Source organism: Stigmatopora argus, chromosome 16 (genome assembly GCF_051989625.1).
Source record: "Stigmatopora argus isolate UIUO_Sarg chromosome 16, RoL_Sarg_1.0, whole genome shotgun sequence".
Lineage (NCBI taxonomy): Eukaryota > Metazoa > Chordata > Actinopteri > Syngnathiformes > Syngnathidae > Stigmatopora > Stigmatopora argus.
The window spans coordinates 567,385-584,103 of record NC_135402.1 but is presented as its reverse complement, the minus strand read 5'-3'; the positions used below and the strand labels follow the sequence as shown (position 1 = coordinate 584,103).

Genomic DNA, 16,719 nt, shown 5'->3' with positions numbered 1-16,719 from the left:
ACAATGAAACAAAGCAGTCCAATGTTCGAACATAAACAATTTTTATTATTCCAAAACAGTTTTTTAACCAAGCTTGGTCGCCAACTCTTTGGCTTTGGCCCTCTCCATCTTAGCGATGCGAGCAGTAGACTTGGGACCCATGATGTTGCCTCCCCAGTGACGACGAATCTGCAAAACAGCAAAAAAAAAAAAAAGTCCTTGACATGTTCTTTTGTCCTCGTATGGAATCGGAAGAGAAAAAGTTCCCACCTCTTCGTATCGGTCGTTGTAGTTGGTCTTGATGGTTTCCACCAGCTTGGAGAGAGCACCTTTGTCCTCGCTGGGGAAGAGAGACAAACACCAGGCATGAAGCCGCTTCTGGCAAGTGGGAATCTCAAAAGGAGAAGAGGCGCTCACGGGTTAGTGTGCGTGATGGCCACCGACGTGCACGTCTTCCTGTGCACCAGCTTGCCCAGACGAGCCTTTCCTTTCACAATGCAGTAAGGGACGCCCATCTTGCGGCACAGGGCGGGCATGAAAACCACCAACTGAGAAAAAAGACGAACAAAGGGGCAGGATGACACACCCGGGCAGATCTGGCCGAGACGCATGGGGGCGATAGCCCGTCGGCTCAGGGTTAAAAAGCTCGTAAGGTTTGATCAACACTGCACAATTCAGGTGAAGAAATTCATACATCATCGCCGAGAAGACCGTCTCTTTAGCCACGACGCCGTACGCTTACCTCGATGGGATCCACGTCGTGGGCGATGACCACCAGCTGGGCCTTTTTGCTCTCCACCAGCGACGTGACGACGTTGACGCCTGGAAAGCAAGGACAAGTCTTACTCCTAAAAAAGGGGAACTCTCGCAGCCTTAGATTGTTCTCGTTGGCCATTTTTGCTCAGGGTTAAAAAGCTCATAAAGCATCAGGAAGTCTCAGGTGAAGAAATTCTAGTTGCATCATCGCAATTTAGGCCATGTTGGGGCAGGGCCCGCAAGTCATTTTAATTGCTTAAACGACTGCATTGTGGCAGCCTTTTGCCGCTTCCTGTCGGCGCATTGCTTACCTGCACGCAGGATGGGGGGCCTCCTTGTGGGGGTGTCTCCTTTGCCGGCTGCCTTCTGTTCAGCGCGGGCTAGCAACCTTCTCTTTTTCTCCTGCCTGGTCTCGGGCCTGTACTTGTGCGCCAATTTGAACAGCTGAGTGGCTAACCGGAGTGGGGAAAGCACAATAATTCATCTCACGCCACCCCCCTTTCTAAATAATTCACCAAAAGACGTACCGGTCTGTCGGTCCAGGGCCTGGGTGAACTGGTTGATTGCGGGTGGGACCTTCAGACGCTTGTAGAGGATGGCGCGCTGCCTCTGCAGGCGGATGTAGCGAGGCCATTTCACAAAGCGCGTCAAATCACGCTTGGGTTGAATATCCTGGCCTGCGAGTGGAAAACAAAAGAAAATCGGACGTCACGACTCGGACTGTACACCGCGCGTTGCCGCGTGGAGCGCAAGGGCACATCAGTGATCTTGGTGGGAAGGTTGTCTTCAGTGAGAGTAAGATAGCAAATATTCGTAACATCATCTGTGCACCTTTTCGGGTCCTGGCAAAAAATCACGGGCCAACTCACCGATGCCGAAGTTCTTTGGCCTCTTCTCGAAAAGGGGGTTGGCCACCTTCCTCTTCTTCTTGACCACCGGTTTCTTGGCCACCGCAGGGGCGGGGGCCACCTTCTTTCCTTTTGCCTTCTTTCCTTTAGGCTGGCAAACGAAAATAAAGCACCAACAGTAAAAATAGAGTCTAGCAGGAATATAGGTATGGCTACTGGAAACTATAGGGCACTAAAATGTTTTAACTTTGATCCTCTTTCATCAAGCCAATAAGTGGCAAAACGAACAAAAACTATAAATATAGCAGTGGTATTACTTAAAGGATGGGATTGCAAATTCGACGTACAAATCTCGCATTCTCCACCACACCGTAGCATTGTACCACTGTGCTAACTAGCACCGATACCCACCGAGGATACGATCAAGTCTCACAAAAATCTAGACAAGTTTGGGTGAAAAATAGGAACTTGTAGTATTACAAAAAAGTCCTGCGAGATCATCTATTACGATTCAGAACAATAAAGTCTAAGATATGACAAAGATGCCGAGAGATTCGACATCTTGGAGATGAGCCCAGGAAAGAAAACTGCACTCACCATGTCGGCTCAGGCGAAAAGGAGGAGCAAGGGCTGCTGGGAAACGGAAATACCGCGAGGCTTCTCGTACGTGGTCTCGATTGGCTGATCTGGATTCAGATTTAAATGCTGCTCGCTAATCATTCTGGGAAAGAAAATGTTTCACAGCCGCTCCGAGATCGACTTGTCCCGTGCAAAACAATTCCCCGTTAATTAATCAGCACTTGAAATGAAGCTTTATTACATATATTTTTACATATGTTGTCTTAATATTATTGAAATATTAAAAAAAAATCTGCCTGCATTTTTCCAAATCGTATTCAAGTGCCCACGTGACGAAAGAGAACACGCTCCTCTCACAGTCCTGCGACGTGACGCGATTATTAGGAGGGGAGGAAGGAGTGGGTTGTTTTGGGTGGAGAGGGGGGAGGAATTCTTGTCTTGTCATCCAGCACGCCTCCCCTCCGCTTCGTCCTAAACCACGATGCTTTGTTTACCTGCACTGTGAAGCTAGCATATCGGTGACAACGGTCACAAGGGCCGGTAAGTACAGTGTCAATTTGCCACTGTCGTGTCCGTGTTTAGCATCTAGCATCTTATTTCCCCCGAGTCATCCTTTGGGCCTCTTATTTTCTCCCCCTTCATTTACATTAGCACGTTCTAAGTTGTCCTTCTTTCGGAATGGAGACTGCGTTTGGTTATGTCTGTCTCACCCCCGTTGAATGCTACAACGTTAGCCATCGTACTTGTTGTTTTCCAGGTAAACTACAAATATGGCCGAACACGACCTTTGTCCCCACTTGGACAGCATTGGGGAGATAACCAAAGAAGACCTGTTACAAAAATCCCAGGTGCGTCGACGTCATTTCCCCCTCAAACATGAATTCATTAACATTGACGCTGATAGACGTCCATTTTTCTTTTAAAATACTGAGGTGTGTAAGTGCTTACTCACTGTCCTTTCTTACAGGGGACCTGTCAATCGTGTGGTGTCGCTGGTCCGAACCTGTGGGCATGTCTTGAGGTGCTCTTTTACGTGATGTCTCTTTTAATTCATTGGCCGCCATTGACAGTGGTAAACATTCCATCCATTTGAAGTAGCAGGAATTCGATTACTGCCTCCCCGTTCAAATGGATTGGACGTTTGTCACCATGAATGACGCTGAATGATACCTACCCAATACTAGTATTTCTATTCGTACGTGCTGTATATTTGTTTTTCTTTTTCCACAGAACGGCTGTCAATATGTCGGCTGCGGAGAGTCCTACTCGGATCACAGCACCCTGCATGCTCAGGTACAATCGTCGCGATTGGTGGAAACGATGACGGTTACCCGGCAGACTCCGCTGACCTAACCCTAATCATGAAATAAATACGTACACAAAGAAAGAAAGAAATATAGGTGGAAAGCAACAAACGCCGACATCAATAAACAAAGGAATTGACATCGATATACTTTCATTGCGATTAGATTGCAAACGGTCACGTTGCTCTTCCATCCAGGCCGTGAAGCACAACCTGACGGTGAACCTGACCACGTTCAGGATCTGGTGCTACGTATGCGAGCGGGAGGTGTTTCTGGAGTGCCAGATCCCGGGTCCCGGGACCGTTCCGCCGGTCGACGCCCCCCAGCGAGAGCAGCGCTTATCTCCGGAAGAGCCAGAGATGCCGGCGGCTCACCCGCTAAAAGGCGTGCCCATCGCCATGGGCGAAGAGGAAGGCTCCGAGTCGGAGGAGGACGAGCTGAAACCCAGAGGTAAAGCGGACCTTTGGAGTGTTCGTTCCATGACCTTGACCATTCCCTTCATATATACGCATATATCCATATTAGGTAGTTCCTATCATCCACGCCATGGTCGTGGTTTCTTCTCACAAACGACAAGAGCTGCTCGCCTATTGTTTTGTAGGTTTAACAGGAATGAAAAACATTGGCAACTCCTGCTACATGAACGCCGCTCTCCAAGCGCTTTCCAACTGGTGAGTTATTTTTTGCCAATTCGTGCTCCGTTTTTTTCTTCCCTTGACCAAAATGTCAAGAAAGAGAAATAATTCAAACTGAATGAAAAAAAAATGGGGACCTAATTTAAAATTCAATGATGAATCATATGGTGAACTTTACCACCATTTAAAACATTGAATTCAGTATAGCTGTGTTTTTCTCAGGTCTATTTGGATGAAAATATGGAAATTTGCCACTTCCCCATCATTGAATTGAGTGTTTATTCGCAATTTGGCTAGCGTGCCATCTTTTGGCCAATCCAGTTTCTAAGTAGTTATGTAACAGGACTATAAAAAAAAAGACGGACTCAGATATTTTGTGGTTGTGCTTACTTTTGACCTTTTTTTTTTCGTCATTGTGTCCGAGCAGTCCTCCTCTCACTCAGTACTTTTTGGACTGCGCCGGTCTGGTTCGCACGGACAAGAAACCGGCTCTGTGCAAGAGCTACCAAAAACTCATCTCAGAGCTCTGGCATAAGAAACGGTAAGAAAAGACGGCGAGATGAAAATTTAAAGCAGAGGGACATCTTTCAAAAAGTGTTTTGTTTTAAAAAAAAATACTGTTATGATTATTTTATATTTTTTGCCAGTCCTGACAAATATGACAGACATATAGTATAACCTAAACGGTTGGACTCTTTCAGGCCCAGCTATATCGTCCCTACCACTCTTTCCCACGGCATCAAACTGCTGAACCCCATGTTTCGTGGTTATGCACAGCAGGTAGGAACAAAAGCAACAAAAGGATGTAAAGGCTCGGCAAAAAATCATTAGCAGTAGTAGCCCATGAATTAAAACAATGGCTAGTTTCAGCCCCGAGGAAATAAAGCTTGTCGGATTCATCTGTTAAAAAAATAGAGTTCACCAAGAAAAAATGTTGTTTATTATGGTGTAGGACACTCAGGAGTTCCTGCGCTGTTTAATGGACCAGCTCCACGAAGAACTGAAGGAACCACTGAGCGAGCGCTCCGCCGGGAGCGTCGGCGGCGACAGCAGCGACGGCGAGGAGCGGCCGGACGCCGAGCGCTCCTCCGTCGCCGCCGACGACGACTTTCTCTCCTGCGACTCGGGCTCCAACAGCGACCGCAACGAAGCGGGGACGGCGGACGGCGCCGACACGGACGAGCGCGCCGCCGAGGAAGGGCCCGTGGAGATCTCGGAGAAGGAGCGCCTGAAGGAGAAGCGGGCGTCCGGGTTGCCCCTGCGCGGCGGCTCGCGGGACGTCGACGAGGACGCCGACGTGGACACGGCTTTTCCCGAGGCTGCCGACGGAGCGGCGGAGGAGGACCCGCCACGTCTGGGAACAGACAACGACTCACGTGAGAGAAGTTCGGTAAAAGCGCTCCGTTGAACCTTCTAACGGCGAATTGTCCCTTCCGCCAGAGCCCAACAACGAAGCGCCGCCGCCCCGACGACCGAATTCCACCTCTTGCAGTCCCGTGAGAACCCTCCAGGAACTTCACTCCAAACTGTCTTCCGGCGCCTCGCTCCGTTCCAGTCCTCTCCGCGCCGCGGCTATCTCTTATCCGTTCAGAAAAGGTAACGTGAGGTTTTAAAATGATCTATTCTGCCATACATGTCAATATTATATTTCCCGATCCTCGTATCTATTCAAAATCCGTCTGAATCGAGCTTTACACGTGGAAATAAACAATAGGTTGCCACACTTCCACTCGCGTCCACTAGCAAGCACCATTAAGCCGACGTGCACTGACATCTAGTAATGGTGCTTGAACGCACGAGGGCGCTGTTTCCCAGCTCATGTCCTCTATCAAATCCTTTAAGATGATTTATTTTCTTTATATTTAGAATCCTGCATTTCATATGTTTTGTACTAAAACCTGAGAAAATGACACAATGAAAACCGTATGTTGTTCAAATATAAAACTTTAGTTTTCAGAAAGAAATGGATGTAAATGTACTTTTATGTCCATTTTGATGATTTGGCTTCTCATGTTAACCCTTGGGAAGGCAGTCATTGAACTCATCGTTCGCCGATACTTTTTGAAGCCTCGTTCTTCGACTTTGTGGTGTTTTCAGCTCAGCTCCTGCTTGCCTCAAAAAAGAAGAAGCAGTCGCACTATCGCAGCGTCATCTCCGACATCTTTGACGGCTCCGTCCTCAGCTTGGTCCAGTGTCTGACCTGCGACAGGGTGAGTTGTTCGCCCGCCCAACGTAGAACCGGGACCAAGGTAAAGACGTGGCTGTACCCCAGGTGTCCACCACCGTGGAGACCTTCCAAGACTTGTCCTTGCCCATACCCGGGAAGGAGGACCTGGCCAAACTCCATTCGTCCATCCACCAGAACGCGGCGGCGACGGCGGCGGCCAAAAGCGCCGCCGTCGCCGCCGCCGAAATGTACGGCTCGCAGGGCTGGATCTCCTTCATCGTGGACTCCATTCGCCGCTTCGTGGTCTCGTGCATACCTACCTGGTTCTGGGGCCCCGTGGTGACCTTGGAGGACTGCCTGGCTGCCTTTTTTGCCGCCGACGAACTCAAAGGTTTCATTTTAAAATTTCCTTTTTTTAACCAATGAGCTGGACCCTTTTGAAAATTTTGTCTCGGTACATTTTCATTCCATCCATTGTGTCATTTGTTTTATTTTTATTTTGCAGGAGATAACATGTACAGCTGTGAAAGATGTAAAAAGTGAGTAGGTCCGTCCGTTCGAGCCCGCAAGAATTCATTTTGTAATTTTGGCTCTTCCTTAGGTTGAGAAATGGTGTCAAATATTGCAAAGTGCTCCGACTTCCAGAGGTGCCGCCTGATCGTATTCTCTTTGCGTTGCCATTTGCCATCATTGACACTACGGCTGGACTTTTCAGATCCTGTGCATCCACCTGAAGCGCTTCCGCCACGAGGTCATGTACTCGTACAAGATCGGCAGCCACGTCTCCTTCCCGCTGGAAGGCCTGGACATGCGGCCCTTCCTGGCTAAAGACAGCCCGTCCCAAGTCACCTCGTACGATCTGCTCTCCGTCATCTGTCACCACGGCACGGCCGGAAGTAAGTAAGGCCCGCATGCGTGGCCCCCCCGACCCGACCAAGTCAGGATTTTCTCCTTTCCGAGCGCTTGTATTGTCCACGTGCATAGGCGGACACTATATCGCGTACTGCCAGAACGTCATCAACGGTCAGTGGTACGAATTTGACGACCAGTACGTCACGGAGGTCCACGAGACGGTGGTTCAGAACGCCGAAGCCTACGTGCTCTTCTATAGGTGAGCGTGCTCAAAAGAATCATGTCGCTCGATTTCAAGTCATTGTTTTTTTATTGGATGTGATCATATATAATAATAACAACCAAAAAAAAGTAAATAGTTTGGGCCTGTCGCCACAGCCAATCAACTTCACTCTCCCTCTTAGTATTATGTCTCTGCTAATATAACACATATTCTCGTATGACTTCCTTCTCGAAATATTGCGACTTGATTCTCCTCCAATTTTCTTGGTCCTATTTTTTTTTTCTTTGGATTTTTGTCAACTGGGGTTTCGCTGTGTCGCAGGAAAAGCAGCGAGGAGTCGGTGAGGGAACGTCAGAAGGTGGTTGCCCTGGCCAGCGCCAGGGAGCCCGGCCTTCTCCACTTTTACATCTCGCGGGAGTGGCTCAACAAGTTCAACACCTTTGCGGAACCCGGACCCATCGCCAACCACACCTTCCTGTGCCACCACGGAGGTACGGGCGGGCGGGCGGCAGTCGTGGTCGTGCCGTATTTCAGTAGCGCCGCCGTGGACACGATGAAACTCAGTTTTTTTGACTAGGCATCCCTCCCGACAAGTATCACTACATCGACGACCTGGTCGTCATTGTACCGCAGGACGTGTGGGAGCACCTTTACAACAGGTAAACACATCTTGAACAGCTATACTTTAATAGAAGCTACCATCTTTTTAAAAGGGGAAGAAGTCTCTTTATTCGTGGGAGGGTCATAAGAAAAACGGGAGCATTTTTTTCCAGAAGAAAAAGAGTCAAAGCCTTTACCGTGTTTGGACAGAAACCAAGGAAAGCCCGTTGTTTCTCTGTCCAGTTTCGGAGGCGGTCCGGCCGTCAACCACCTGTACGCCTGCGCCATCTGCCAGGTGGAGATCGAGGCGCTGGCCAAGCGCAGGAAAACGGAGATTGACACTTTCATCAAGGTTGGCCCAAAAAAAAACAAGAGCGACTTGATTTTGCAGCCACCACCCCCGAATAAAGGGATGTTTGCATTGTTCAGCTGAACAAAGAGTTTCAGGCCGAAGAGGCGCCCGCCGTCATCCTCTGCATCGCCATGCACTGGTTCCGCCAATGGGAGACTTTCGTCAAAGGCAAAGACAACGGTAAGAAAGACCCCCAAAAAAGACATCTGCGTTTCGTTTATATTTCATTAACAGTTTTGTCCTACGCTAATTGATGAATTCTAAAACCTCCATTTTCCGTGGTGATTGCTCTGACACAAAGTCATCATCATGGAAAAGAAAAGGGACATTTTTAGGAAATGGAGCTTGTTTTCATATCTTGAAATTGAATTGAGATAAGTCATCTTATTCTGGAATTGGATGCATAAAAAAAATCTAATATTTTGATTCGATTCACTTTAACGGAGGTACAAAAAGGTAGTCATTAAGATCAAGGCAAATGTATTTATCAACAGTTCTCCATTCAGGTAAATGTCATTTCTCGAGTAGGATATGCATTTATGTGATTAAAAATGCACGTTGTTAAAAAAAACGTCTCTCTTGCGTACTTGCAGAGCTTCCCGGTCCCATCGACAACAGTAAGATCGGCGTGATGAAGGGGGGCCACGTCCAGCTCAAGCAAGGTCTGTCTCACGTCCGTCCATAATGAAAGATGGCGCTGATTTTCTTCTTCTTCTCTGGTTCTTCCCCAAGGCGCGGACTACGGTCAGATATCCCAGGAGACCTGGCAATACCTGTGGGGGATCTACGGCGGCGGTCCCGAGATCGCCGTGAGGCAGACGGCGCCTCCGGCCGACCCGGACGCCGAGGGCAAGATCCGCGCTGAGACCAGGGCGCTCTGATTGGCGCGTCAGGTCAGAAGGCGTGGCCAAGTGTTCTCGGAAGCCGACATCGGCAAATTAAGAGTTAAAGGGCCGCACGCAAAACAATTTTCTGCCATTTTTTTACTTATTTCACAGAGAAAAATCTGCGTGCGCACTGACATCTGCGTCCGAATTCCCAGCGTGACTCCAATGGCCCCGCCCCTCTTCTCTTCTTGCTCAACAAAAGAATTTCGCACCCGAATGAAAATGACAGTGCAGGAAAGTATCGTTTTCTTCTTGTGGTCGTCCCTTTGCAATGTTATCGCTGTAAATGGACATGAATTTATTTCCTGCTTGTTAACAAATGGCGAGAAAAAATGCACCGTCAGTCGAACGCACCTACGTGTGCTCGACGTGGATATAATATAAACATTAGATGTATTTTGGGGAGGAAAAAAAAGAAGCATGTAGAGATTTGGGGAGGAAAACATATTTATTTTTGGGTGCAACTCTAGTATCCACCACACGAGGGCAGCAACGGAATGACAATCCCAATCTGTTCATTCGATTATCTTTCAATTTCAAACCTGAAATAAGAAAGGTATGAAAGAAAGCACTAGCACACCATTGACCACAAAAATGTTCGCGCTACCGCCTAAATTAATGCTACGCAGTATGCGCCATTTGTTTTCAAGAAAGTACTTTATCGTTGAAATTCCGCACGCGTGTGTTTACTCGGGTTCCGACACGTTTTATTTTTTTCCAACTTTAAATTTCCGATGGCGATGCTTGCGGTGCTTTGAAAACATTGAATGTGTGTACACGTGATGATTGCCAAAATGATTAAACGTGCTACTTAACGGCATTGTCGTCATTATTTTGGATTTCAAACGGATTGAGACGGTGGCCTTCATCATTTGGGGTTATTCCTTCGTGACTAATGAGGCTTTGTGGAATTTCACTTGTCGCTTGTTGAGCCAATCTGAGTCATTTCTATTTTGCCCGCAGTCATCCTATTTTGCCAGCGTGAGCAGGAAAGGGAAGCGACAGCACCCCGAGGGTGAGCGCCGGCCGTATGAGTGTGCCGCTCGCTTGCGTCAATGGAAGTGACTGTTTTTCTCGTCAACATTCACTCATGGTGAAAAGGAAAGTGTTTTGGAAAACATTTTCAGGCTTTTTTTGCGCACAATAAATAGGTCCATGGTATATACGTGGCCGCAGAATAAGAATAATGTGGACAGAAAATATTTTTGAATAGGAAAGCATTTATAACATTCACATTTCAATTCCAAAAGATTGGACGCCAATTGGCGGAATGGCAACATTCCTAAACCATTTTTTTTAACACAAATTTGGATTTTCGCCATTTTTATGGGGGAGGTTTGGGAAGAAAAAAAAAGTTGTATCCCCTTTTGCAAGAGTTTTGCAGCGAGTTTTGACATCTCACTCACGTGTGTGAAAAGAGAAGTTTTTGGGGCGCCGTGGTGCTTTGTGTCAGTGGGTGGAGGCTCCAGCTTGCTTCAAAAAGCGGCCCTCCCTTTGGTGGGACTCTCAGTCAAGCTCTCGCTCTTGCGCAGGCAGACAGTTGAACAAAGAGGTAGGAAGACAGACAGCGTTCCCCCCCTGCGCACCTCTACCGGAAGCTTCTTCTTGCAGTCATGTTGAGGAACAGCGTTTTCTCCTGCTTTGTTTTCTACGCCGTGCTCCTCCTCTTGAAGATGTACGCGCTGGCCATCATCACGGGACAAGTCAGGCTACGCAAGAAGGTGAGCCACCAGGCTTTTGGCAATACGTATATAGCAAAGAATGTGTCAAAGTGAATGGTTCAAAAGTTTTTAAAAAAAAAAAGAAACCAGGACGAGTGAGTGGGAATGCGAATGGATGATTCTTATCGGGACAGATCAACCCGAGGAGGGTATCGTGTGTTTGGAGAACAGTTTGAGTGAGTGAATAAATGAGTTAGTGTTGGATTCCAGGGTGCGGAATGAATGAGTGGGCGATTGGGGGGACGTAGAAGGGTGACTGAGGGCCTTAGAAAATGAAAGGGGGGATGTTTTGGGGGGCATTGAGTGCATTATACACGACTAAGTCAATGAATGAATGTACGTTTTCGAACAAATGGTACAGACGGTAAGTCTTCATAACAAGTTTGCTCTGTGAAGGCCTTTGCTAACCCAGAAGACGCCCTGAGACATGGAGGACTGCAATTCCACAGGCTGGATCCGGACGTGGAAAGATGCCGCAGGTGAAGTCAAAGTCCGTCCGTCCATCTTTTTGTCCGTCGATCCATCCTCCGTCCGTCGCAGGCTAACCGGCGTTCGTTTTACAGAGCTCACCGCAACGACATGGAGAACATCTTCCCCTTCCTCTTCCTGGGCGCCATCTACTCCATGACGGGCCCGTCTCTGCCCGTGGCCCGCCTCCACTTCCTGGCGTTCGCGGCATGCCGGCTGCTTCACAGCGTGGCTTACCTGGCCGCTTTGCCGGCGCCCACCCGCTCGCTGGCCTACGTGGCGGCGCAGGTGCCTTGCCTTTCCATGGCCTTGCAAATTCTGGCCGCCGTCGCCGCCTACGCTTGAGCCTCCTCCGTCTCCGCTCGTTCTGGAGTTTTATGAAGGCCGGGGACAGGTTTTCCCAAATTTTGTCTCCTGTCGACAGAAGGTCTCTTTTGGTTAAGAAAGTCATATATATATTTTTGGTGGCCTGGAAAAAAGTTTAGGAAACCCTGCTTTTCACTTCTGTTGTTTACACACAAACCTGTGCGTGCTGGAGTAGTGTTGTGACCAAATGTGTCCACAATGGAGTCACGCTATCTTTTTTCTCTACTTGAAAACTCGAAGGAAGAATGTCTAAATGGAATATTTCACATGTTGGATTATTTATTATTTAAGAAGTGGCTACATTTCTGAAAATGGTTGCTTTATTGTGTGCAAGTGACAATGTAGAGACTTTGTGTGATAAGAGTATTATTATTATTATCATTATTAACACTTTGTAGAGCACTATTTTAAATACATAAAAACAAACTTTACCATGTTTTTGCGACCTTGACCAGATATGTTTTTAGGAATTTGAATTGATATTTTTTTAATGTTGGAGTTTTCTAAAGGGTTTCCACTTTTCTCCCACATCCTAAAATTAGGACAAGATGATTACAGCCCCCTTCAATGGCGTCACTGGGACTACTTTAGGTGGTCTTCAGCTCGCTAAAATATGTGTAGATTTTTTTGGACGGTAACTTTCATCTAATAGGGTTAGAATATACGATCGTAATAAATATTCCGATCAAGTGTCCACCATTCAGAATGACGAGGGTCCGTGAAGTGCTCCTTCACTAGTATCGTGACTAAGTCGTCCGTTCCACTCGACCGAAATTCCGTTCCAGGTTTTCCTTGCAACCTCGCCGCTAATTGGTGCCTGCTGTGCCCGGAAGTTAGGCGAGCATGGGCAGACGCAAGCAACTGTTGGAGGCCGTCGGAAAAAACGGCTAAAATCATGGCGAAACTCAAGTTTTCCACCAAAGTAAGTCTTCTTGACTGCTACTATTCATTCGTAAGTTAGACCAAGGTAAATAAAGGTGCCGAAAGGAAGTAAGATATGAGCGCTAGTGTTAGCACGCCGCAGAAAGTGATGGGAATATTCCGTCAAAGGAGAACGGAAAAGGTGGTCGTTTGCAGGAACTGGGGAAAAAAGGCTTTTATTTATCTGGGGCGAACGGAAATGAGAAGGCTTCATTTTTTCTCACTTTCTCACGCGCAGCTTTGTGGTGAGACACTTCCGGTGTTAATGATTTATTGCTGTGTTTAGGGATTCACCGGGAATCTTTCATGTGTTTGCATCATAAGTCTGTGAGTTCAATGGTGAAACAATGTTAAGTAGTGTCACTTCGTTGTTAGGGTTGTGAACATTAAAAAAGAAGAAAAAGCCAAAGTAATTACCCATTAAAATGATATATGGTATACTAAGACATGTATTAAAGTAAAAAGACCATGTATAATAAGGGTTTTATTTGTTTGACAAAAAGACCATGTATAGTAAGGCTTTTAATTTAAAAAAGACCATTTATAGTAAGGCTTTTTATAAAAAAAAGACCATGTATAATGAGACTTTTTTTCTTTAAAACAAGACCATCAATAATAAGCCTTTTTTTTTTCAATAAAAAAAAAAGAATATGTAAAATGAGGCTTTTTTTCTTTTATAAAAAGACCATGTTTATATAGTATGGCTTTTTTGGGGTGAGAAAATACCATGTATCGTGAGGCTTGGGAACTGTAAGTGATTTTACAGGTTTTCCACAGAATGCTATTTGAGACGAAAGCGCGGGCCGGCTGGGTCCAGCATTCCTGCGGCCGTTATGTAATTACCTCGGCGTCTCGCGGGGCCAAAGAGGGCCCCGAGCCAGGGTGGGAGGGTTCCTGCCGCCGCCGCCACCGCCGCCGCAGTTACTGCATCACCCTGAAATGTTGGATTTATCATCTCTTGCCTCAAGGGCATGTTTTATGATATTCCTTCTTTCAACAAAAAAATGTTCAACTTCTCCCAGTGATTTTCCGACAAGCTGTGACTCATTCCCGTGCCGGAATTGTGGCTCATTATTGGGTTTTCTCTCACACAAAGCAAACATGAGAGTGGAGGAGGATCCTGGCGTGGACAACCAACAAGTTGGCACGTGGTGGCGGGTTGCATTTTGCTGCCAAAAAATTCTCCAATGCCACTTAGGGCCTCCATTTTTTAGTATTCTCAAAATTCTGTTTCCGCTGAATGTAATGCTGGCTTCAAATATTGTCGCAATTCAGGTAAAAACAAGTTGACACTTGCATCTGATAGCTCTGCGATACATGGCCTTTTTAACAAATACGTAAAAGCCTTACTATACATACTTTTTTAAAAAGAAAATAAAAACCTTATACAGGGTCGTTTTTTTTAAGAAAAAAAAGCCTTACTATACATGGTCATTTTTTAATAAAAAAAAGCCTTACTATACTATGTCGTTTTTAAGAAAAAAGCCTTACTATACTATGTTGGTTTTTTTTTAAAGAAAAAAACCTTACTATACTATGTTGTTTTTTAAGAAAAAGCCTTACGATACTATGTCGTTTTTTAGGAAAAAAAGCCTTACTATACTATGCCATTTTTTAAGAAAAAAGCCTTACTATACTATGTCGTTTTTTAAGAAAAAAAAGCCTTACTATACTATGTAATTTTTTAGGGGAAAAAAGCCTTACTATACTATGTCGTTTTTTAAGAAAAAAGCCTTTTTTATGTGTCTATTTTTGATACGCATTACCCATGTCAGAGTTCAAAGGTCGGCTCCACCCTTCAAAATGGCGGATGAGCCAGCTGCCAGTCCTTTGGTAGACTGCAGGCAGCTCAGAAGTGACGATTTACCGAAGAAAGACCCGATAAAGTTCTCACAGGACACGGTACGTTGTCATTTGGGGGATTTCGAAGCCCCAGTTGTCATTTGAAGAGTGCTTTATGACGGTAGTAGCATGCTTCGATCGCGTCATGTGGCCCAACGTGGATGATGCAGACAGTCAAATGTTTGCAAACAAATTGGCTACATTGCGTTAGCTACAGCTCTTAATGTTTCATTCCATTGTGTGTTTCAGTTCCTCAACGAACAAGGATTGCTGAGAAACATCAAGAATGGGGCCATAACAGCCAAAAAGGAGCAACTTGTCGACGCCATAATGAGCTGTTTGTCAGCAAAGTGAGTCATTTTTTTCAATAGTAGTTTCTATTTACTATGTCCGTGTAATCATTAAATATCAGCTTTCGGTATAAATTAGCTTGTTTTTCATTATGATACATTCCAATTTTGAATGAAAACACTAACTGGCTTGGCGTTGATTTTATTTTTATTTTTTAAATAGCAACAACTTGTGTGGATAACTCACACCCACATAAATGCCATCAGTGGAGGTGTAAGGAATAAACAGTACACTTTTATAGAATATAGACATTTCCCTTCACTTTCTTAAAGGAAGACCTCAGGGCTTGGACCTTTTCATTTTTTTTATTTTAAATGCGTTTGAGACATTCAGTCAACAAAAGCGCAGGGGCCATTTTTCACTTGAGTTTAAACATATGATAAAATAACAATTTTCCCTCATTATAGGTCTCCAAACTGGTCCTCGAGGGCTGCTGTGGGTGCAGGTTTTGGTTCCAACAGATCCAACATTAACAGTTTAACCAATGGGGTTTTTCTGCTGAAAAAAGAATCACCTGAATGCAATCCAGTGATTGTACTACTAGGATACCAGATTGGAATGAAAACCTGCACCCTCCGCTGCCCTTTCTGGAATAGTTTGGGGACCACTGGTCAAATTGGTTAAATGAGCAATTCTAATGTCCAATTGCTGTGTTTTGTAGAGGTTTAAAAGCCACGGACGGACACGGTGGAAGAGGTGACAGCTGTCAAGAAGTCAAGGCAAAGGTTGTGGACGATGTAGGACCCAAGTGTTTCAGGTTATTTATTTTCTTGTAATGTGTACTAAACCTACTTATTGTGTATCTTGCTTCTCTGCAGTGTCCACCCAAGTTGACCAAATCAACGCTGAAGAAAGATGACCAGACAAACTTCCCCAAAAAGGCTGACATTGGTGGATGGCACACTTTTTGACAGCAACATCCCCTCAGGTACTTGTCATTATAGAGCAGGTGTCTCCAACTCTGGTCCTCAGGGTCCCTATCCAGTATGCTTTCCATATCTCCCACCACATTTGAATCAAATGATCAAGATGTGATGGAAAATAAACTGGACAGGGGCCTTCAAGGACTGCAGTTGGAGGTTATTTATTTTCTTGTAAAGTGTACTAAACCTACTCATTGTGTATCTTGCTTCTCTTCAGTGTCCACCCAAGAAAGATGACCAGACAAACTTCCCCAAAAAGGGTGACATTGGTGGATGGCACACTTTTTGACACCAACATCCTCTCAGGTACTTGTCATTATAGAGCAGGTGTCTCCAACTCTGGTCCTCAGGGTTCCTATCCAGTATGCTTTCCATATCTCCCAAATGATCTGGACAGGGGCCCTCAAGGACTGCAGTTGGAGATCCCTCTTATAAAGACTCAGATCATTTTTAAGTCTCTCTATTTCTGCAGTGGATGTCTAATATTTATATATTTTTTCCTCCTAGGGCTTTAATATGGTGCCGTCTTTTGCAGTGGGATGAAGGCCTGCTGACTGAGGAAAAGAGAGCCTTTCTAATGTTGGTAAAACCTAACTTTTAACCCTGTCCATTTTTTTTAATGTTGGACTTAGTCTATTGACCCTGTTTTTTATTTTCCAGAGTGTCAATAAGAGATTCTTTGTCCATGAACAGCGACACAACCTTATCTTTAAATGCTGGATGGCTTGTGGACCAATTCTGAGAACCCCTTTTTGTGGAAAAATAAAAGTTCTTGAAATGTACATATGCATTTTTTTTTGCTAGTTATATGAAGAAAAAAACACAAGGTGCTTGACATTTGAAAGTTTTTATTCAAAGGTACACATTGGTATGGACAATGTTAAAACACTTGGAAAAATTTCAACAGCACTTATAATAAAAAAAACATTTTTTTTGCCTAAAACA

At 45.5% G+C, this 16,719-nt stretch overlaps 3 protein-coding genes, 2 long non-coding RNA genes and 3 other non-coding genes across 11 annotated transcripts; 4 read left to right on the top strand and 4 right to left on the bottom strand.

Moving 5' to 3' along the window:
* Window positions 1-24: 24 nt before the first annotated feature.
* rpl7a (ribosomal protein L7a) lies at window positions 25-2,323 on the bottom strand. The gene is made up of 8 exons (XM_077622821.1): window positions 2,181-2,323; window positions 1,605-1,734; window positions 1,263-1,412; window positions 1,047-1,187; window positions 722-801; window positions 397-527; window positions 250-319; window positions 25-168 (listed from the first exon to the last, which is right to left on the bottom strand). Exons 1-8 carry the CDS (start codon window positions 2,181-2,183, stop codon window positions 64-66), a joined length of 810 nt encoding a protein of 269 aa, XP_077478947.1. The 5' UTR covers window positions 2,184-2,323; the 3' UTR covers window positions 25-63.
* LOC144091401 (small nucleolar RNA SNORD36) lies at window positions 606-683 on the bottom strand. The gene has a single exon (XR_013305679.1). It is a non-coding gene; the product is annotated as a small nucleolar RNA SNORD36 (small nucleolar RNA).
* Window positions 876-948, bottom strand: LOC144091402 (small nucleolar RNA SNORD36). Its single transcript, XR_013305681.1, has one exon. It is a non-coding gene; the product is annotated as a small nucleolar RNA SNORD36 (small nucleolar RNA).
* On the bottom strand, window positions 1,491-1,563 carry LOC144091403 (small nucleolar RNA SNORD24). The gene has a single exon (XR_013305682.1). It is a non-coding gene; the product is annotated as a small nucleolar RNA SNORD24 (small nucleolar RNA).
* On the top strand, window positions 2,318-10,002 carry usp20 (ubiquitin specific peptidase 20). Its single transcript, XM_077622809.1, has 23 exons — window positions 2,318-2,702; window positions 2,920-3,010; window positions 3,130-3,183; window positions 3,393-3,455; window positions 3,664-3,916; window positions 4,068-4,137; window positions 4,529-4,642; window positions 4,803-4,881; window positions 5,054-5,477; window positions 5,542-5,697; window positions 6,199-6,311; window positions 6,374-6,659; window positions 6,774-6,807; window positions 6,870-6,915; window positions 6,984-7,164; window positions 7,253-7,379; window positions 7,665-7,834; window positions 7,921-8,002; window positions 8,187-8,295; window positions 8,373-8,475; window positions 8,889-8,957; window positions 9,028-9,188; window positions 9,294-10,002. Exons 2-22 carry the CDS (start codon window positions 2,933-2,935, stop codon window positions 9,174-9,176), a joined length of 2,760 nt encoding a protein of 919 aa, XP_077478935.1. The 5' UTR covers window positions 2,318-2,702; window positions 2,920-2,932; the 3' UTR covers window positions 9,177-9,188; window positions 9,294-10,002.
* A 46-nt stretch (window positions 10,003-10,048) lies between these two features.
* ptges (prostaglandin E synthase) lies at window positions 10,049-12,173 on the top strand. 4 transcript variants are annotated; one of them, XM_077622826.1, is made up of 5 exons: window positions 10,049-10,197; window positions 10,715-10,734; window positions 10,794-10,903; window positions 11,300-11,382; window positions 11,467-12,173. In XM_077622826.1, the coding sequence occupies exons 3-5, from the start codon at window positions 10,796-10,798 to the stop codon at window positions 11,714-11,716; spliced, it is 441 nt and encodes a 146-aa protein (XP_077478952.1). In that variant the 5' UTR covers window positions 10,049-10,197; window positions 10,715-10,734; window positions 10,794-10,795; the 3' UTR covers window positions 11,717-12,173. The 4 variants fall into 4 exon arrangements, with proteins under 4 accessions (XP_077478952.1, XP_077478951.1, XP_077478949.1 ...); XM_077622827.1 differs by having other exon boundaries at window positions 10,090-10,197; window positions 10,719-10,734; XM_077622825.1 differs by having other exon boundaries at window positions 10,063-10,197; window positions 10,719-10,903.
* A 3,343-nt stretch (window positions 12,174-15,516) lies between these two features.
* LOC144090913 (uncharacterized) lies at window positions 15,517-16,003 on the top strand. Its single transcript, XR_013305540.1, has 3 exons — window positions 15,517-15,588; window positions 15,670-15,779; window positions 15,992-16,003. It is a non-coding gene; the product is annotated as an uncharacterized LOC144090913 (long non-coding RNA).
* A 42-nt stretch (window positions 16,004-16,045) lies between these two features.
* LOC144090914 (uncharacterized) lies at window positions 16,046-16,556 on the top strand. Its single transcript, XR_013305541.1, has 3 exons — window positions 16,046-16,080; window positions 16,282-16,353; window positions 16,435-16,556. It is a non-coding gene; the product is annotated as an uncharacterized LOC144090914 (long non-coding RNA).
* The last annotated feature ends 163 nt before the right edge of the window (window positions 16,557-16,719 follow it).